The following is a 22,658-nucleotide window of genomic DNA, read 5'->3' on the forward strand; positions in this document are numbered from 1 at the left end:
AATAAAATTATTATACAATCAATACAAACTTTATTCCAAAAAAAAATTTTAGTACATGAGAAACATTATTGTGTGTATGTATGGTTTTACATCAATAAAAGAAATCACACAAGGTTTTAATAGACTTATTTAAGAGCACTGTACAATTATCACAATTATCATATTTATTAATATTAACTATAAATAAAAATATGAAATGCTTTAAAAAAAAATGCTTTGTAGTAGGTGAGAGAAAATAATGTGTGTTTTGACCAAAATGAAAACATCATATCTGACTTTAATATATTTATTTATATCCAATAATACAGTGTATCACAAAAGTGAGTACACCCCTCACATTTCTGCAAATATTTTATTATATCTTTTCATGGGACAACACTATAGAAATAAAACTTGGATATAACTTAGAGTAGTCAGTGTACAACTTGTATAGCAGTGTAGATTTACTGTCTTCTGAAAATAACTCAACACACAGCCATTAATGTCTAAATGGCTGGCAACATAAGTGAGTACACCCCACAGTGAACATGTCCAAATTGTGCCCAAAGTGTCAATATTTTGTGTGACCACCATTATTATCCAGCACTGCCTTAACCCTCCTGGGCATGGAATTCACCAGAGCTGCACTGGTTGCTACTGGAATCCTCTTTCACTCCTCCATGATGACATCACTGAGCTGGTGGATTTTAGACACCTTGAACTCCTCCACCTTCCACTTGAGGATGCGCCACAGGTGCTCAATTGGGTTTAGTCCATCACCTTTACCTTCAGCTTCCTCAGCAAGGCAGTTGTCATCTTGGAGGTTGTGTTTGGGGTCGTTATCCTGTTGGAAAACTGCCATGAGGCCCAGTTTTCGAAGGGAGGGGATCATGCTCTGTTTCAGAATGTCACAGTACATGTTGGAATTCATGTTTCCCTCAATGAACTGCAGCTCCCCAGTGCCAGCAACACTCATGCAGCCCAAGACCATGATGCTACCACCACCATGCTTGACTGTAGGCAAGATACAGTTGTCTTGGTACTTCTCACCAGGGCGCCGCCACACATGCTGGACACCATCTGAGCCAAACAAGTTTATCTTGGTCTCGTCAGACCACAGGGCATTCCAGTAATCCATGTTCTTGGACTGCTTGTGTTCAGCAAACTGTTTGCTGGCTTTCTTGTGCGTCAGCTTCCTTCTGGGATGACGACCATGCAGACCGAGTTGATGCAGTGTGCGGCGTATGGTCTGAGCACTGACAGGCTGACCTCCCACGTCTTCAACCTCTGCAGCAATGCTGACAGCACTCATGTGTCTATTTTTTAAAGCCAACCTCTGGATATGACGCCGAACACGTGGACTCAACTTCTTTGGTCGACCCTGGCGAAGCCTGTTCCGAGTGGAACCTGTCCTGGAAAACCGCTGTACGACCTTGGCCACTATGCTGTAGCTCAGTTTCAGGGTGTAGCAATCTTCTTATAGCCCAGGCCATCTTTGTGGAGAGCAACAATTCTATTTCTCACATCCTCAGAGAGTTCTTTGCCATGAGGTGCCATGTTGAATATCCAGTGGCCAGTATGAGAGAATTGTACCCAAAACACCAAATTTAACAGCCCTGCTCCCCATTTACACCTGGGACCTTGACACATGACACCAGGGAGGGACAACGACACATTTGGGCACAATTTGGACATGTTCACTGTGGGGTGTACTCACTTATGTTGCCAGCTATTTAGACATTAATGGCTGTGTGTTGAGTTATTTTCAGAACACAGTAAATCTACACTGCTATACAAGCTGTACACTGACTACTCTAAGTTATATCCAAGTTTTATTTCTATAGTGTTGTCCCATGAAAAGATATAATGAAATATTTGCAGAAATGTGAGGGGTGTACTCACTTTTGTGATACACTGTAAATGACAACAGATTTATTGATATTTATTGTAAAATAATAAAAAAAAGTTATTAAAAAATTATTTTTTAAGGAGTTAAGAGACATTGATGTATTTGTATTAAAAATGTTTTTTTTTTAACACATTTATTTATCAGATTATACAAAACATTGACTTCTTTGCACAATAATATTAAAAATCATTATATCTATTAAAAACCAAATTCATTTTTTTAATTAATTTTGGAGGAGGTGAGAGACATTAATATTTGTTTTTAAGAAATAGTTTGGGTTTATTATATTAAATCAAATCAGAGTTTAATAGATTTATTTATCTCCAATATAAAATAATTATGGATTCATTTATCATAATTGTAAATTAGAATAAAATAAAAATAGAAGAAGTATCTTTAAAACAAGGTTTGTAGGTTGTGAGGGACATTAATATGTGTATATTAAAAATAGTTTGTGTTTATTACATTAATTCATGTAAAAGTTTAATAGATTTATCTCTTATACGCACTTATTAATGATTAATTGATCTTCAGTATAAATTAAAATAAAACAAAAATAAAAGTATTTTTTAAAAAACAAGGTTTGTAGTTTGTAAGAAACATAAATATGTATATTAAAACAGTTTGGGTTTATTATATTAAATCATGTAAGAGTTTAATAGATTTATCTCTGATACACACATTATGAATTCATTTATCTTAACTATAAATTTAAAAAAAATAAAAATAAAAGCAGTATCTATAAAACAAGGTTTGAAGGATGTGAGAGACATTAATATGTGTATATTAAAAATAGTTTGGGTTTATTATATTAAATCATGAAAGAGTTTAATAGATTTATCTCTAATACACACGTTATGAATTCATTTAATAAAACTTAAAGCAGTATCTATAAAACAAAGTTTGTAGGTTGTGAGGGACATTAATATGTGTATATTAAAAATTTTTGGGTTTATTACATTAAATCATATAAGAGTTAAATACATTTATTTAGTTACAATATAAAAGTATTATGGATTTACTGATCTTAACTATAAATTAAAATATAATAAAACTAAAAGCGGTATCTATGAAACAAGGTTTGTAGGATGTGAGGGACATTAATATGTGTAAATAAAAAATAGTTTGAGTTTATTATATTAAATGATATCAGAGTTTAATATATTTACAGCGGGGAAAATAAGTATTGAACGCATCAACAGTGCTTCCTCAGTAAATATATTTCTGATGGGACTACTGACATGGAATTTTTACCAGAAGTTGGTAACAACCCAAGTAATCCACACACAAGTCCAAAAATTAGGTTTTGTGTATTAAATACATTTCAGTAAGCGTCAGGCACGTGCACAGACATTTTTGGGGGCAGGAAAATGTATTGAACACATGAAGAAAAGGAGGTGCAAAAAGGCATGGAAATCCAAAACACCAGCTGAAATCTGTCAGTATTTACAAAGCAATCCTGCCCCTATCAGTGCAAATTAATATCAGCTGGTTTAGTCCTAATTGATGGCCTATAAAAGGTTTCTCATTACCAAGGTATCACACAAGAAGCATCTCATGTTGGGTAATAGCAAAGAGCTCTTACAAGACTTTCGCAACCATATTGTTGCAAAGCATACTGATGGTATTGGTTACAGACGTATTTCTAAACTTCTAAATGTTCCAGTGAGCACCGTTGGGGCCACTATCCGGAAGTGAAAAGAACATCATATCACCATAAACCGGCCCCTGCTCCTTGCAAGATTTCTGACAGAAGTCTTCTCAAATAGTCAGAAGAGTTGTCCAAAAGCCAAGGACCACTCACGGAGAGCTTCAGGAAAGACCTGGAATTAGCAGGTACAGCTTTTCTACTAAGTGGTGCTCAAGCCAAAAAAAAAGGGGGCACACTGCCAAAATTATTAATAAAAAAAAAAACAGTAGAATATTTAACTTATATATATTTACTTTGGTTAACACAATCAATACACATCTAATCAAATAACTCAAACTATCAAATTGCATAAATAAATAAATAACAGACAAAAACAAGGCCATATTGTGCGCGCTTTTTAATATCCAAACAACTGATACTGATACATCTCCCTCATTTGCTTTACTTTTATCCTGGCCTAATCCAGGATAAGAGAGCTGCTACCCTGAGCTGCTGCTGTAGTTCCTTTTCCTTCTGCTTTTGTAACTTTTCTTTTCTTGGCATTATGCTGCAAAATTTGTAAATGAGATAAATCAATGTTGTGCATAATAATCAAGAGTGACTTACTGAATCTCCATAAAGGGGAGAACACAGTATACATCATTTTACTGTTTTCTGACAGAGTTGAAACATTACACTAATAATATACCATTACTAATATCAATTTACCTCACCAGACTTTCATGTAGCTCAACTTAAGACCTACCTTTGATTTCAAATAAGAAACCCACTTTGGGTAGTTAATTATAACAATGGGCCTATTATTATGCCAATAAAATCAAATATACAGCTAAATAACATTTTCCTATTTATTCATCATTTTTTGTATGCTGTTCTATTTTATTGAGCATTATATTTAGCCGTGTACATATATTAGTTTGTAATGTTAATTACCTAGCAAAATTATTCCTCATTTGTAAACCTCAACTGTTGAAGTATAAATGCTTGCATGAAAATAACTCCTTGACTAAAGGTGACTTTTCCTACACAGCGTTTTGGCCAGGATGCTGTAATTATAAAATATTGTATGTTTGTATCTATTTTCAACACTTTACTGTGAGAGCTACTTGACTTGAAATAAATAAAAATTAATATTTATTTAATTACTAAATAAATATAGTTTGTAGGTTGTGAGGGACATTAATAAGTGTATATTAAAAATAGTTTGACATTATTATAATAAATTATATTAGAGTTTAATAGATTTATTTGTCTCCAATATAAAAATATTATGGATTTATTGATCTTAACTCTAAATAAAAATAAAATAAAAATAAAGGTATTATCTATAAAACAAGGTTTGTAGGTTGTGTGGAACATTAATATGTGTATATAAAAAATAGTTTGGGTTTATTATATTAAATCATATCAGTGTAATAGATTATTTGTTACAATATACAAGTATTATGGATTTACTGATTTTAACTATAAATTAAAATTAAATTAAAATAAAAGCATTATCTATAAAACAAGGTTTGTAGGTTGTAAGTAATATTAATATGTGTATATTAAAAATAGTTTGACTATTATATTAATTTACATCAGAGTTTAATCGATTTATCCCTGATATACACTTGTTATGGATTCATTGATCTTAAGTATAAATTAAAATAAATTAAAAATAAAAGCATTACAAAACAAGCTTTGTTGGTTGTGAGGAACATTAATTTGTGTTTATAAAAAATAGTTTGACATGATTCCATTAATATATTAAATGATTTGAATGGATTTATTTCTCTGTAATAAGTGCACAGTAAATGTTTCCTACGTTTTTCTGTTTTATGACGCTCCCTAACGCGTTAGCTGAAGTTCGCGCTTGATCAGCGGTTTCATTTTAATCTTTCTTTAAATAATTACATATAACCTTAAAATTATTATAAAATATTTTTGTAGTATGTAGCCTACTTTAATCTGTGTAAGAATTGTAAAATAAGTAGGTGTTAGGTGTTTTTTCAACCATTTATATAGATCGGAATATCGACTGTTAAACGAATGTTGAATATTAAACTTAGCATTCTCCTGTAAAATGTTTGTGCTCGTGCTTTTTTTTTCTTCAGGCTTTCCCATCAAAATAAGTAAGATTTTAAACGAAACAAAACTAGTGAACTTGTCTAATTTGTAAAACAGTTAAACTGTCTTTAAATTCTCTGCCTATCTGTCTGCTGCAGTTTGTTCCCCTCCACCTTCATTAAACATGACAAACATCAGTAAACAGCTGGACAAGGCTTTGAAATCACGTATTTCATGACTCATGAGTACAGAACGTGTAGGCTGTGTGTTATGCCTGGATGCTCTTTGTATAAAACACTGTGATTACCTGTCTGTAGTAAGTGTGTAGCCGCGGTTTGCCCGGGCGCTCAGCACTGCATGAGTGTAACCGGAGGAGGAGGATGGGAGGAGGAGGGGAGGGTATCAGATAGGGGCAGAATTCTCACAAGAACTCCAATAAATGCCCCTCAGATATCAAAACACTTTTAGGGGTGGGGGGGTGGGGTTGTGTTGATGACAGAGAGGGTAATTTTTATTTTTAAATACTGATGAATGTAGAAATAAATTGGGCTCCAGCAGAAAGGGCACTTTTCTCATCCAGGGCAAAAGGGCAGGTGCTTGAGCACCACTAGGGGTCTATCTGTGCACGTGCCTGGTAAGCGTGTTCAATACTTTTCCCCTGTGTCATTCCACTTTATTACACATAACTTAATTTTTGGACTTTTGTTTTATTACTTGGGTTGTTACCAACATCTGGTGAAAATTTCATGTCAATAGCCTCATCAGAAATATATTTACTGAGGAAAGTGTTGATGCGTTCAATACTTATTTTCCCCGCTGTATGTGTACATCTCGTATGGTGCGTTAGTTTTGACTAAATACGGTGGTTATGCTAACGTTTGTAAACGTGGTTTTGCTAACGTTCGCATGTTAGCATCAGTTAGCAAGCTAAACCTCGCTGTTTGTGTCATAGATGTAGACGTAAAAACCTCGATTCATCACTTAATCTTAACCTTAATCACTCGCTTGTTATTTAATCACTTGCTTCAATTTTCGGTGGAATCCGGTCGCCCTGCCCCGCCCGTCGTGTGGTGCAGAAGCTGTTTTTGGAAAAGGGTGTGGCTATGTTATTTACGCACGCGGCATGTCTGGGTTTTGAGTGACTGCTGTTGATTTTGGACGCGCCGATGTTTGCGTTAGGACCTGGCGGTATCGGTCGGCTAATCCCCGTGCTGGCGGGCGGGGATCGTTCCAAGTGAAACCAGGTTATGACCGGGGACAGGTAACCTGAGCTAATCCCAGATCAGTGCTGTCATCTTTGGACTGAACGGGCACAAATTCCCACAGACACACGTCATAATTCTTGAGCAGTCAGGGGAATTTAATATAGTTTTTACTTTTTAGTAATTGAGTATTTTTCTTGCTTGGGACTACACTGGTGAGCTGGGTGGTGTTGTTGGCCTGGCCGGGCGCTCTACAGACACACACGGTTGAACAGCGACACCTACTGTCAGATCAGAGCACAGGCGCGAGAGGTGGTGGAGGAGGAACGCTCGGAGTATAGTGTCTTTACCAGTCTGTGCTGGTCTGTGCCCATCTGTGCCTTTCTGCCTCTGTACTCGTCTGTGCACGTCTGTGAATCGTGGGTGTCTGTAACTGGATGTGGGTGTGATCTGGGTTCTTCCTGCAGGTTTCAGCCTATGATCGAGTGACAGAGGAAACGAGACGAGTGGGATTACGGAGGAGAAGGTGCCAGCCTGGTGGACCATGGTGCCCAATGTCTCGCCCGCGGTGGTTCTCCTGCTGACCTGCGTGACGTTTTCCTCCGGCGCCGACAGTGAGTACCCGCCAGGGCGACACTACACAGCACTACTGTATCATCACCGTGCAGATGAGTGAGGCCTGTTATACACCTGAATGATCACATGACTTGACCAACTTTGTTGCATTTGAATGCCGACTGTGAGCCAAGCCTCTAGGTTGCGCCCGAGACCCGGTTTCTCATCATCCGCCTTCACAAAATCACCAGCGCCCCCCAAAACGAGCTGCTGAGGAACGCTGACTACGCGTGCTCTGTAATCAGGGGTTTGAATTATACGCCGGCGGATCTGCAGGGTGGAGCAGCTTTCAGGGTTTCACATTCACGAACGACAGCCTGGGTTTTTTTTCATGTTGCGTCCACATAAATACGGATAGTTTGACCATGGCGATCAGGAAAGAATTCCGAAACCGCCGTCCGGCAGTACTGGGAACGCCACGTGACCAAAAGTATGTGGACACCCGGTAATAATTACTACATCAGTAGTATCAAGTAAATTCCATCCATCCAGCTCTATGGTAGAAGTTTGGGGTGCATTCGAATGCCGACTGTGAGCCAGGCCTCTAGATGATTTACTTTTTGAATCATCTGTGCCCGGGGCATGGTGCCCACAGCGACCTTGACCAGGAAAAAAGGATGAATGAATGTTATTTGTCGAAATGTAGTTACATCCTCGGGCGCTCACGTTCGCCATTCAGATCCGATACGAATCACGAGGCAATAATGAACCACGCACACTCCGCCCGGAGCAGGAAATCACTTAGCTCGATGTTCATGCATCTTTGACGAGCGGCACGAAGAAAAGAACGGAGCTAATCCGGATCGTGTGACCCGGGCGGGGGGGGTGTGCCCAGAGTTACCCCGGCTCAGATCTGGTGCCCGTCGCGGCTTCCCGGAGATCATCTGCTTTGGTTTCCGACCTCGAGGTGAGATCAGATCAAAGGGGCCGAGCGGGACCGTGTGGGAATGCTGGGCGGGATCGAGGCGGGAAACACACGGTCACCACGGCGACGGGGCATCTAACTGGTGTCTCGGGAGGTGCTGGATTTTGGCCAGGAAGCCTGACCGTGAACTCGTCAGATATCAGACCCTCTTGTGGCTATAACAGTCTCCGCTCCTCTTTTTTTAATGTGGTTGAGATCAGGGTTCTGTGCAGGCCTTCCCCAAACTATTTCTACGGTTTCGTATTATATTACCACGGCGCTTCCCCCAGCCGATGGTTTCCGGGAGAACCCAGAACGTTCCTGTTGATCCTGTTTGTCTGCGTAACGCGGCGCTAATTGGAAACGATAGCTTTGAAAATGCGGTGCTAATGGAAGCGTTTAGCTAACAGGACGCCGACTGATTAGCGGGGGACACATTTCCGCTAAGTGCCCGAGCGAGCGAGAGAGAGAGAGAGAGAGACGTGCTGATGTATAATTAATGAGAGTAAACACCGCCGCGGTGCTTCGCTTGGATCGATCGGCGCTATTTGTTTGCGCAAATTCACCTTCCGCCACATTTATTAGCACAACGTTCTGTTTGAGGCGGGGGAATTTTTGGGGGAAACCCCTCTTGCTTGTAAATTAGGGGCGGGCAAGAGAGCTCCGCCCTGAATCCAGAGGCTTGTTATCCAGAGGTCGAGGGTGTCCGAGGTTTTTGGAACCGTTTCCTTCTGTCACTGTTCTCTTTTTTATTCTGGAACGTGACTGCAGGGATTTGTGACAGTTTCTGAAATCCAACTCAAATCAAGCAGGAGAGGGGCTCCTCGTCTCTTTTCTTTTTTGGGGCGGGGGCATTCCTCCCAGTTGTCTCCCGATTTGTCCCGAAGGCGTTTGATGCGCTTGAGCTCAGGGACTTACTCAGCTTTTTTTTCCCTTTTGTTTATTTCCATTGACCGTTTCATCCTGGTCAGGGCCGCAGAGGGTCCGGTTCCTGCCAATACATCATCCTTTGCTCCCGTCTGAATCCCCATCAGTGCTATCGACCGGTCGGGCGCCTACGTACAGACATGATGGGCTACATCTAAGACGGGAGGTCGGCAGAAGCCCTGTGACTGGACAGGTCAGGCAAGAAGGCCTGGCTCACAACTGGCATTCCAATTCATCCCATCACATGCTTCTGGGGCAGCGGACTTTAATTTTAAAGCACACGTTCATATAATTAGAGTGAGTTCGACTGCACATATGAACAGAGACGTGGAACAGTGGTCTCCACCAAGGTTGGCATTCTCTGTATGGCCAAAAGTATTCGGACGCCTGACCGTGAGCTGGTCGGATGTCTGATCGCTGGGAAGCTTCTCACAAGACTTTGAAGTATGTCTGTGGGGATTTGTGCCCGTTCTGAGCCATTAATAAAAAAATCAGGTCTGGCATGAATTCGAACCCGCCGTAATGCAGGCGTCACCGTTTCCAGTCGAGCAAGCTTTACTCTGTCATTCGCTGGATCCAGGCTGGCAGACTGAAGCGGGTACACGGCGTCTGCAGGTGGCACCGGGGTCTCTGTGTTCTGGCACGTTGGTGCGGCGCGGATGCCAATCCGGATCAAAGTGACAGAGAGGAACTTTTACGAGGCGGCGTGGCGCTCGGCCGTGCCAATCATGCCCGCCTCCGGGGGAAACGGGCGCGGCACCTAAATGTCATCTAAATGTCAGTCCGTCCAGAGTCCGACAGGGTCGCGGGGGTTCGGCGGGCGCTCCAGATCTGATAGAGTCGCGCGAGTCGGCGCTGCTGGCGTACGGACCGTGTTAGCGCCGTGCCGGGGTCGACGCCCTACAGCGAGGTCACGCCGCCGTATCGGCTTCCGCCCGCCGAGGCCGATTCGACTCAGATCCGCTGGCAGCTGGTCAGCGCCGGGTCAGCGCTCGTACTGGCACTGTGGTACGCGAACTAGCTATTGATCTCCCTCCCTCCAGACTGACCAATCAGAGAGCAGGGCTCCACAGTGAGCGTATTCGCTACACAGCCAGAAGTATTCGGACGCCTGACTGCGAGCTTGTCATGATCTCTAATCATACTAATTTGAAGTGTGTCTGTGGGCATTTGTGCCTGTTTGGTCAGTACGTCCAGTCGATGTTCTGGTTCATCCCAGAGCTGTTAAAAGAGACTTGAACGTCCGCTCTTCTGAGAAGACTCCTACAGGACTTGTCTGTGGGGATTTGTGCCTGTTCTTTACATGATTGTGGCTGAATAATCAGAAGGGGTGTGGTGGACCAATGTGTCCGACCAATCAGAGAGCGCCATCTCAAACCTCATTGCACCGCGTCCTGTTAAAATAAAGCGACCTCTGTGTGATCTTCTCTCATAATGATTTGGAGTATGCCTGTGGGGATTTGTGCCTGTTCGGTCAGCATGTCCAGCTGATGTTCCGGTTCATCCCAAAGCAGTTCCAGAAACAAAGGAACCCTAACGGCCGCTCTTCTGAGAAGACTTTGGAGTATGTCTGTGGGGATTTGTGCGCGTTCTGGTTCATCTCAAAGCTGTTTAAAAAACAAACCGTATTAAAACAAAGTGACCTGAACGGCCGCTCTTCTGAGAAGACTCCTACAAGACTTTGGAGTGGAGTGTGTCTGTGGGAATTTGTGACATTCGCTCAGTATGTCTTGGTTCATTTCCTTTAAACGCTTCTGGCTGAATAATCAGAAGGGGGCGTCCCGATATTTTCGACTGTCATCCAGCTGTCGGTGTGTGTGAGCTGTTGTTTACTCGCCTGTACAGGTGTGATGATTAGATGGCGGAACCTGTTCTGTCGTTACAGGTGTGTGTGTGCGGGCGTACGAGGAGCGGCGTCCGAGCTCTTCAGGGTTTTGGGAACCGTTTCGTTTTCAGTGCGCTTCTGTGGAATCCTGTGCCCGGATTTTGGAACGTGACTGCAGGGATTTGCACTAAATATAAGAATATAATTTTTTTCCCCTTGATTTTTACCGATGCGCTCTTCTTCCAGGTTTGCCAGAGTTCATCAAGAGCCTGGAGGATCAGACGGGCATTTGGGGAGGCGTGGCATCGTTCGTGTGCCAGGCAAAAGGGGAACCCAGACCTCGAATTACGTGGATGACGAAGGGGAAGAAGGTCAGCTCGCAGCACTTCGAGGTGAGTCCGGTTTTATTACGGATCACATGACCTGTCTGTTTTGGGTGGGTGTTGCCCGCCCTCCTCTTGCTAGGAACACGGGTTTGAATCCAGACGTCCATATGAGGTGAGATCGGCTGTGTCTTGCGGGAGGGAAAGGTCGAGGGGCGGTGGGTTTACAGATATTAGGGCGTCGCTCTCCGTACGCTGTGCTGCTCTCTTCAAACCGCCGTCTCTGACTGGTGAAATGAAAGTCTGCGACTCTCCTCCAGCAGGATGAGAATTGGACGTGATTAAATTGGCATAGATGGATCAAACTCTGGTACTTAAAATCCCCCTAAAGCACGGCATCAGGGCGGCACCGGCGGGCATCGTTACCGCGTACAGGACGTCTATGCTGTACGGTCAGAAGTACGTGGACGTTTTTAATTATTAGGTCCAAAAGTTGTGAAATAATAAGCCATGCCAACTACACATGACGTGCTTTTAATTTTGTGGTAATAGTTTAGGGAAGGACCCCCTTTCCTAGAGCAAATATCAGACGTACCAGCGTGGTTGAGATCTCCCTGCTGTATAACTGTACGGTTAAGCTCAGAAGGTTGCCGGTTCAAGCCCCACCACTGCCAGGTTGTCACCATGGGGCCCTTGAGCGAGGACCTTAAATTTTAATTGCTTAGACTGTACCCTGTCACAGTGCTGTAATTGTTTCCTGTGTGCCCCCCCCCCCTCCAGGTGATCGATTTTGACGACGGTTCGGGCTCCGTGCTGCGTATCCAGCCCCTGCGGACGCACCAAGACGAGGCGGTGTACGAGTGCACGGCCGCCAACAGCGCCGGAGAGATCAACACCAGCGCCAAACTCACCGTACTGGAGTGTAAGAGGCGGTTCAGAGCACGACTGTCAGGGGGGTGGGGTCGGTGGGGATTAAGAGTATTCGGACGTATATGGACGTGTATCAGTGCTTCGATGACTGCTATATGAACGCGTGTGGTATGTAAGGGTGTCCACATACTTGTGGCTGTACGGTGTTTATCTGGTGCAGGTTCGAGGCGGGCGAGCGACACGCCCCGGGATATCACGTGTTGTGCAATATTAAAGCCTCACCTGGTCTGCATCAAACACACCTGGTCACTGAGACCAGATCACTCAGCCTGTGTTCTTACACCACGCCTACACGAGTCCATGGTGACATGAAGCTCAGTTTTTTGGTGATTTTTGGATTTTGCACCATCCAGTCAAATTAAGAGTCAGCATGACTGCTGTACAGAGAGAGAACATGTTAAACTTTTTAATTTCTTTTTTCTTTATTTTTCCTTTTGTACTGTCCTCCTAATGGTGTTTCTTAACCAAAATTAGACAGTATTACGTTAACTTAAATATCGTGTTACTTTTACACAAACGTAAACATCATATTGCAGCTTAACTTATATAAACTTGTAAATAATAACAATAAACATAAACTTACAGGCAATGCTCACGATTGGGCTAAACCAATGAATTACAGCAGCTGGAGATGTCACGCTGTGCTACCTGAACTAACGTAAGGCACTATGGTGCTGCAAAAATAACGAACGTACTGAAACAAATTACTATAATAAATGCCTGGAGGCAGAACACCTTTTATTTTTCTTTCTTCTTTGTTTTTTTCTTTTTCTTTTAATTGTTTTATTCTTTTTCTTTTTTTTCTTAATTTTTTCCCTTTTTTTTTTTTCCTTAAATTTTTGTCCTTGTTCTTTTATTTTTTTCCTTTTTTCTTTTTTTCTTTCTTTTTTCCTTTTCTTTAATTTGTCTTTATTTTTTTTTTTTTCCTATTCAATATATATATATATATATATATATATATATATATATATATATATACAGTGTATCACAAAAGTGAGTACACCCCTCACATTTCTGCAGATATTTAAGTATATCTTTTCATGGGACAACACTGACAAAATGACACTTTGACACAATGAAAAGTAGTCTGTGTGCAGCTTATATAACAGTGTAAATTTATTCTTCCCTCAAAATAACTCAATATACAGCCATTAATGTCTAAACCACCGGCAACAAAAGTGAGTACACCCCTTAGTGAAAGTTCCTGAAGTGTCAATATTTTGTGTGGCCACCATTATTTCCCAGAACTGCCTTAACTCTCCTGGGCATGGAGTTTACCAGAGCTTCACAGGTTGCCACTGGAATGCTTTTCCACTCCTCCATGACGACATCACGGAGCTGGCGGATATTCGAGACTTTGCGCTCCTCCACCTTCCGCTTGAGGATGCCCCAAAGATGTTCTATTGGGTTTAGGTCTGGAGACATGCTTGGCCAGTCCATCACCTTTACGTTCAGCCTCTTCAATAAAGCAGTGGTCGTCTTAGAGGTGTGTTTGGGGTCATTATCATGCTGGAACACTGCCCTGCGACCCAGTTTCCGGAGGTAGGGGATCATGCTCTGCTTCAGTATTTCACAGTACATATTGGAGTTCATATGTCCCTCAATGAAATGTAACTCCCCAACACCTGCTGCACTCATGCAGCCCCAGACCATGGCATTCCCACCACCATGCTTGACTGTAGGCATGACACACTTATCTTTGTACTCCTCACCTGATTGCCGCCACACATGCTTGAGACCATCTGAACCAAACAAATTAATCTTGGTCTCATCAGACCATAGGACATGGTTCCAGTAATCCATGTCCTTTGTTGACATGTCTTCAGCAAACTGTTTGCGGGCTTTCTTGTGTAGAGACTTCAGAAGAGGCTTCCTTCTGGGGTGACAGCCATGCAGACCAATTTGATGTAGTGTGCGGCGTATGGTCTGAGCACTGACAGGCTGACCCCCCACCTTTTCAATCTCTGCAGCAATGCTGACAGCACTCCTGCGCCTATCTTTCAAAGACAGCAGTTGGATGTGACGCTGAGCACGTGCACTCAGCTTCTTTGGACGACCAACGCGAGGTCTGTTCTGAGTGGACCCTGCTCTTTTAAAACGCTGGATGATCTTGGCCACTGTGCTGCAGCTCAGTTTCAGGGTGTTGGCAATCTTCTTGTAGCCTTGGCCATCTTCATGTAGCGCAACAATTCGTCTTTTAAGATCCTCAGAGAGTTCTTTGCCATGAGGTGCCATATTGGAACTTTCAGTTACCAGTATGAGAGAGTGTGAGAGCTGTACTACAAAATTGAACACACCTGCTCCCTATGCACACCTGAGACCTAGTAACACTAACAAATCACATGACATTTTGGAGGGAAAATGACAAGCAGTGCTCAATTTGGACATTTAGGGGTGTAGTCTCTTAGGGGTGTACTCACTTTTGTTGCCCGTGGTTTAGACATTAATGGCTGTATATTGAGTTATTTTGAGGGAAGAATAAATTTGCACTGTTATATAAGCTGCACACAGACTACTTTTCATTGTGTGAAAGTGTCATTTTGTCAGTGTTGTCCCATGAAAAGATATACTTAAATATCTGCAGAAATGTGAGGGGTGTACTCACTTTTGTGATACACTGTATATATATATATATATATATATATACAGTGTATCACAAAAGTGAGTACACCCCTCACATTTCTGCAGATATTTAAGTATATCTTTTCATGAGACAACACTGACAAAATGACACTTTGACACAATGAAAAGTAGTCTGTGTGCAGCTTATATAACAGTGTAAATTTATTCTTCCCTCAAAATAACTCCATATACAGCCATTAATGTCTAAACCACCGGCAACAAAAGTGAGTACACCCCTAAGAGACTACACCCCTAAATGTCCAAATTGAGCACTGCTTGTCATTTTCCCTCCAAAATGTCATGTGACTCGTTAGTGTTACTAGGTCTCAGGTGTGCATAGGGAGCAGGTGTGTTCAATTTAGTAGTACAGCTCTCACTCTCTCTCATACTGGTCACTAAAAGTTCCAACATGGCACCTCATGGCAAAGAACTCTCTGAGGATCTTAAAAGACGAATTGTTGCACTACATGAAGATGGCCAAGGCTACAAGAAGATTGCCAACACCCTGAAACTGAGCTGCAGCACAGTGGCCAAGATCATCCAGCGTTTTAAAAGAGCAGGGTCCACTCAGAACAGACCTCGCGTTGGTCGTCCAACGAAGCTGAGTGCACGTGCTCAGCGTCACGTCCAACTGCTGTCTTTGAAAGATAGGCGCAGGAGTGCTGTCAGCATTGCTGCAGAGATTGAAAAGGTGGGGGGTCAGCCTGTCAGTGCTCAGACCATACGCCGCACACTACATCAAATTGGTCTGCATGGCTGTCGCCCCAGAAGGAAGCCTCTTCTGAAGTCTCTACACAAGAAAGCCTGCAAACAGTTTGCTGAAGACATGTCAACAAAGGACATGGATTACTGGAACCATGTCCTATGGTCTGATGAGACCAAGATTAATTTGTTTGGTTCAGATGGTCTCAAGCATGTGTGGCGGCAATCAGGTGAGTACAAAGATAAGTGTGTCATGCCTACAGTCAAGCATGGTGGTGGGAATGCCATGGTCTGGGGCTGCATGAGTGCAGCAGGTGTTGGGGAGTTACATTTCATTGAGGGACACATGAACTCCAATATGTATTGTGAAATACTGAAGCAGAGCATGATCCCCTCCCTCCGGAAACTGGGTCGCAGGGCAGTGTTCCAGCATGATAATGACCCCAAACACACCTCTAAGACGACCACTGCTTTATTGAAGAGGCTGAGGGTAAAGGTGATGGACTGGCCAAGCATGTCTCCAGACCTAAACCCAATAGAACATCTTTGGGGCATCCTCAAGCGGAAGGTGGAGGAGCGCAAAGTCTCGAATATCCGCCAGCTCCGTGATGTCGTCATGGAGGAGTGGAAAAGCATTCCAGTGGCAACCTGTGAAGCTCTGGTAAACTCCATGCCCAGGAGAGTTAAGGCAGTTCTGGGAAATAATGGTGGCCACACAAAATATTGACACTTCAGGAACTTTCACTAAGGGGTGTACTCACTTTTGTTGCCGGTGGTTTAGACATTAATGGCTGTATATTGAGTTATTTTGAGGGAAGAATAAATTTACACTGTTATATAAGCTGCACACAGACTACTTTTCATTGTGTCAAAGTGTCATTTTGTCAGTGTTGTCCCATGAAAAGATATACTTAAATATCTGCAGAAATGTGAGGGGTGTACTCACTTTTGTGATACACTGTACAGTGTATCACAAAAGTGAGTACACCCCTCACATTTCTGCAAATATTTTATTATATCTTTTCATGGGACAACACTATAGAAATAAAACTTGGATATAACTTAGAGTAGTCAGTGTACAACTTGTATAGCAGTGTAGATTTACTGTCTTCTGAAAATAACTCAACACACAGCCATTAATGTCTAAATAGCTGCAACATAAGTGAGTACACCCCACAGTGAACATGTCCACACTGTGCCCAAAGTGTCAATATTTTGTGTGACCACCATTATTATCCAGCACTGCCTTAACCCTCCTGGGCATGGAATTCACCAGAGCTGCACTGGTTGCTACTGGAATCCTCTTTCACTCCTCCATGATGACATCACGGAGCTGGTGGATTTTAGACACCTTGAACTTCTCCACCTTCCACTTGAGGATGCGCCACAGGTGCTCAATTGGGTTTAGTCCATCACCTTTACCTTCAGCTTCCTCAGCAAGGCAGTTGTTATCTCGGAGGTTGTGTTTGGGGTCGTTATCCTGTTGGAAAACTGCCATGAGGCCCAGTTTTCGAAGGGAGGGGATCATGCTCTGTTTCAGAATGTCACAGTACATGTTGGAATTCATGTTTCCCTCAATGAACTGCAGCTCCCCAGTGCCAGCAACACTCATGCAGCCCAGGACCATGATGCTACCACCACCATGCTTGACTGTAGGCAAGATACAGTTGTCTTGGTACTTCTCACCAGGGCGCCGCCACACATGCTGGACACCATCTGAGCCAAACAAGTTTATCTTGGTCTCGTCAGACCACAGGGCATTCCAGTAATCCATGTTCTTGGACTGCTTGTCTTCAGCAAACTGTTTGCTGGCTTTCTTGTGCGTCAGCTTCCTTCTGGGATGACGACCATGCAGACCGAGTTGATGCAGTGTGCGGTGTATGGTCTGAGCACTGACAGGCTGACCTCCCACGTCTTCAACCTCTGCAGCAATGCTGGCAGCACTCATGTTTTTTTTTTTTTAAAGCCAACCTCTGGATATGACGCCGAACACGTGGACTCAACTTCTTTTGTCGACCCTGGCGAAGCCTGTTCCGAGTGGAACCTGTCCTGGAAAACCGCTGTATGACCTTGGCCACCATGCTGTAGCTCAGTTTCAGGGTGTTAGCAATCTTCTTATAGCCCAGGCCATCTTTGTGGAGAGCAACAATTCTATTTCTCACATCCTCAGAGAGTTCTTTGCCATGAGGTGCCATGTTGAATATCCAGTGGCCAGTATGAGAGAATTGTACCCAAAACACCAAATTTAACAGCCCTGCTCCCATTTACACCTGGGACCTTGACACATGACACCAGGGAGGGACAACGACACATTTGGGCACAATTTGGACATGTTCACTGTGGGGTGTACTCACTTATGTTGCCAGCTATTTAGACATTAATGGCTGTGTGTTGAGTTATTTTCAGAAGACAGTAAATCTACACTGCTATACAAGCTGTACACTGACTATTCTAAGTTATATCCAAGTTTCATGTCTATAGTGTTGTCCCATGAAAAGATATAATGAAACATTTGCAGAAATGTGAGGGGTGTACTCACTTTTGTGATACACTGTATGTATATGTATATATGTATATATATATGTATATATATACAGGGGTTGGACAAAATAACTGAAACACCTGGTTTTAGACCACAATAATTTATTAGTATGGTGTAGGGCCTCCTTTTGCGGCCAATACAGCGTCAATTCGTCTTGGAAATGACATATACAAGTCCTGCACAGTGGTCAGAGGGATTTTAAGCCATTCTTCTTGTAGGATAGTGGCCAGGTCACTACGTGATGCTGGTGGAGAAAAACGTTTCCTGACTCGCTTCTCCAAAACACCCCAAAGTGGCTCAATAATATTTAGATCTGGTGACTGTGCAGGCCATGGGAGATGTTCAACTTCACTTTCATGTTCATCAAACCAATCTTTCACCAGTCTTGCTGTGTGTATTGGTGCATTGTCATCCTGATACACAGCACCGCCATTGGATGCACATGGTCCTCCAGAATGGTTCGGTAGTCCTTGGCAGTGACGCGCCCATCTAGCACAAGTATTGGGCCAAGGGAATGCCATGATATGGCAGCCCAAACCATCACTGATCCACCCCCATGCTTCACTCTGGGCATGCAACAGTCTGGGTGGTACGCTTCTTTGGGGCTTCTCCACACCGTAACTCTCCCGGATGTGGGGAAAACAGTAAAGGTGGACTCATCAGAGAACAATACATGTTTCACATTGTCCACAGCCCAAGATTTGCGCTCCTTGCACCATTGAAACCGACGTTTGGCATTGGCACGAGTGACCAAAGGTTTGGCTATAGCAGCCCGGCCGTGTATATCGACCCTGTGGAGCTCCCGACGGACAGTTCTGGTGGAAACAGGAGAGTTGAGGTGCACATTTAATTCTGCCGTGATTTGGGCAGCCGTGGTTTTATGTTTTTTGGATACAATCCGGGTTAGCACCCGAACATCCCTTTCAGACAGCTTCCTCTTGCGTCCACAGTTAATCCTGTTGGATGTGGTTTGTCCTTCTTGGTGGTATGCTGACATTACCCTGGATACCGTGGCTCTTGATACATCACAAAGACTTGCTGTCTTGGTCACAGATGCGCCAGCAAGACGTGCACCAACAATTTGTCCTCTTTTGAACTCTGGTATGTCACCCATAATGTTGTGTGCATTGCAATATTTTGAGCAAAGCTGTGCTCTTACCCTGCTAATTGAACCTTCACACTCTGCTCTTACTGGTGCAATGTGCAATTAATGAAGATTGGCCACCAGACTGGTCCAATTTAGCCATGAAACCTCCCACACTAAAATGACAGGTGTTTCAGTTATTTTGTCCAACCCCTGTATATGTATATATATATATATATATATATATATATATATATATATGTATATATATGTATATATATATATATATATATATATATATATATATATACTGTATATATATATAAAGAAACAGTTTAGGGAAGGCCCTTATCTTTTCTCAGCATGACTCCGCCCCCTGTGCATGAACTAAGCCTGGCTCTAGTGAGATCAACCCCACTGAAACGTTTCGAAATGAACCAGAATGTTGACCGAGTCCTTCTCGACTCACGTCAGCACCCAGGCCGACTGATTTCAGGGTTAAGGGCCTCGCTTAAGGGCCCAACAGTGGCAAGCTGGTAGTGGTGGGGCTTGAACCAGCGACCTTTCGATTGCTAGTCCAGTACCTTAACCACAATCAGGTGTCCAAATACTTTTGGAGACCGGAACGTCGCCCAGGGGAGACCGCCTCTAAAGGCAGGTGCAGCCTAGTGGTTAAGGTGCTGGACTAGCAATCAAAAGGTTGCTGGTTCGAGCCCCAGTACTGCCAGGTTGCCGCTGTTGGGCCCTTGAGTGAGGCCCTTAACCCTTAATTGCTTAGAAAATATACTGTCACAGTACTGTAAGTCGCTTTGGATAAAACTATGTATGTAAAGGAACTGTAATTATTTGGGGGGGTTGGGGCGCTGTTGAGCCTTTGGCGGCTCATTCGGGGCGCTGACACAGATTTCGGGGTTCTGTATGAACGTAGAAGCGTAGCGGCGTGACAAAGAGAACCCGCCTGGACCCCAGATTCAGGTGTGGGTGTGTGTGTGTGGGTGTGCAGTGGGGAGGGAAGTGTCACTTGACGGAAGTGTTTCGGATCTTCGGTTTTATTAGCGACGCCACTCGTTGAGGAAACGTACTCTTGTATTAGCATGTAGCGATGCACGTGTCAGCACGCTGAGGCTAACGGTGTGTGACCGGGATCAGTCTCAGACGTGTCAGTGTGTGTGTGTGTGTGTGTGTGTGTGTGCGTGTGTGTTCCCGCTAGCTCTCAGCGCGCCGAGACGCCGTCGTTTTGCTTTTGTCAGCGCTACAATTCTCGGCGAAAAGTGCCGGCTAAGCCAGCGTGTGTGTGTTAGCATGTCCGACGGCCCCCGCACGCCCCGCCTCTTTTTCCCTTTGATCTTTTTCTCTTTGATTTCATTTTTCTTTGTTCTGTGTATTGATGTGCATGATGTTCTTTCTTCTTTCTGATTGGTTGATAATTGCTGTGATTTTTATTAATTAATTTATTTATTATTTATTATATATCGTTTTTGTTTCCTCTGAGCTGAGCAGCTAGTCACACACACACATGATATCTTAAGTCCCGCCCCCTCCTGCTGATCATTAGGTTATCGCGTCCGCTAGTTAGCATGTTAGCTTGAGGAGCTTTGAGGTGCCGTACACTAGCACCCGCTGGATCCTCAGACAGCTCTGGTTCTTGATGGTTTTTATCGGAACCTGGGATGTGCGGTCAACAGGGGGCGCCACATAACAGGTTCTGGAACCTGTTTATTTCTGGTGGAAACTGGACCGGAACCAGTTCCACATCAGTCGAAAAGAGCTATCAGAGAGCCGTACAGCACACTGAGAGTCTCGCTGTGTAGTTCCGGCGACTCCTGCTGTCCGAACGAGGCGCCGGAACTACACAGACCTGCACACTCACCCAGCACAGGAGAAGAAGGAGGAGGAGGAGGAGGAAGGATAATGAAGGATGAGGAAGGAGAACTGGTGTTTATTTAAGGTCAGATCTGATCTCTAACAGATAAAGACTCACTGGACTGAGCGGTTCTGGCCTCCATGGGTTTGGTGTACACGCCCAGACCCATCTCAGAACGGGCCGCCAGGGAGAACTTGTACAGCGTGTCGGGCTTCAGACCTTCCACCGTGTACGAACCAATGGGGTCGAAGGTCACGTGGAGCTGAAAGATAGAGGACACAAAAAATACACAATAAAAACACGATAAAATTACTTTCCATTATTTAATTTATTTATTGATTATAGTTACTGATTAATTGGTTAATTATTTTGTTTAGTTATTTATTAATTAATTTAATAATAATTTTTAAAAATGTAATTATTAATTATTTATTTTATTATTTTTTAGTATTTATTTATTACTGACACTCATTGGTTATTTATTTTCTTTTGTTATTTACTAATTAATTAATTAAATAATTTTATTTTTATTTAATTATTTTTTTCATAATTTTTAAATATTTATTTATTATTGTTATTAATTAATTAGTTAATTATTTTGTTTAAATATGTACTAGTTAATTAATTCATTTTATTTCAATTAATTATTTTTTTCATTATTTATAAATAATTACTTATCATTAATAATTTATTATTTTTTTCATATTTTTTAATTATTTTAATTGCATTATTTATTTAATTATTTAAAAGTATTTATTTATTATAGTTAATAATTGATTTATTATTTAGAGACTTTTAAGGCCTTCAGAGCTTTACAGTATACAAACTATACAGACAAAAGTATTGGGACGCCGCCTCAAATTTCAGAATGTGTGTTTCAGACACGACAGTTGCTAACAGTGACTTGCTTCTGACTTTAGAACAAGAACAGTTTAGGGAAGGACCTTCTATGTTCCAGCATGACAGAAGTGCTGCCGTAACTTGTTAAGGGACCCGTCCTCCCAGTACTGCAGCTCGTACTGGGTGATGGGGTCCTGAACGGGCCAGAGCCACTTCAGCACGATCTGGGTATCCAGCTCAGCTTCCGCCTCGAACTCGCTCGGCTGCGCTGGCACTGGAGGGCAGGAGGGGGGTCAGAAAGAGGCAAAGTTAGTCAAGTGGGGGTCGATCAGAGTCCAGTAATGAAAATTCAGCATTATTAATATTAGAAGATTAAAAAAGGGGAAATTAAGGAGCAAAAAAAACAGCAGAAAGAATAAAATAATAAATAAATACAATTAATTTATTAATTGGTAACAATAAAAAATAAATAAAATAATAAAATAAAAAAAAAATAAAAAAAATAAAAGCAATAAGTAAATAAAATGAATTACAAAAATTAAATAATTAATTAACAAATAGATAGCTAAAATTATTACTTAATTAATTACTAACAGTAAGTAAATAAATACAATTAATTGGAAAAAAAATAAAATAAATAAAAATCCAAAAGTATAAAGACAAAATGCAAAATAATAATACATTATAAAT

General features: G+C 42.4%; 1 protein-coding gene across 5 annotated transcripts in view; it reads right to left on the reverse strand.

Annotated features, from left to right (window-relative positions):
* LOC134328243 (receptor-type tyrosine-protein phosphatase F-like) overlaps positions 1–22,658 on the reverse strand; it is a 41,206-nt gene that overhangs the window by 9,895 nt on the left and 8,653 nt on the right. For 2 of the 5 annotated variants that reach the window (XM_063009326.1, XM_063009325.1), the window contains 2 exons: positions 22,073–22,242; positions 21,188–21,390 (listed from right to left, as the gene is read on the reverse strand). In XM_063009326.1, coding sequence (XP_062865396.1) covers positions 22,076–22,242 — 167 coding nt within the window. In that variant the 3' untranslated portion in view covers positions 21,188–21,390; positions 22,073–22,075. Of the gene's footprint in view, positions 1–3,921; positions 4,087–21,187; positions 21,391–22,072; positions 22,243–22,658 lie in introns of those variants that run through there. The other 3 variants (XR_010014719.1, XR_010014718.1, XM_063009327.1) reach the window with 3 other exon arrangements.

Source organism: Trichomycterus rosablanca, chromosome 15, assembly GCF_030014385.1.
Source record: "Trichomycterus rosablanca isolate fTriRos1 chromosome 15, fTriRos1.hap1, whole genome shotgun sequence".
NCBI classification, from domain to species: domain Eukaryota; kingdom Metazoa; phylum Chordata; class Actinopteri; order Siluriformes; family Trichomycteridae; genus Trichomycterus; species Trichomycterus rosablanca.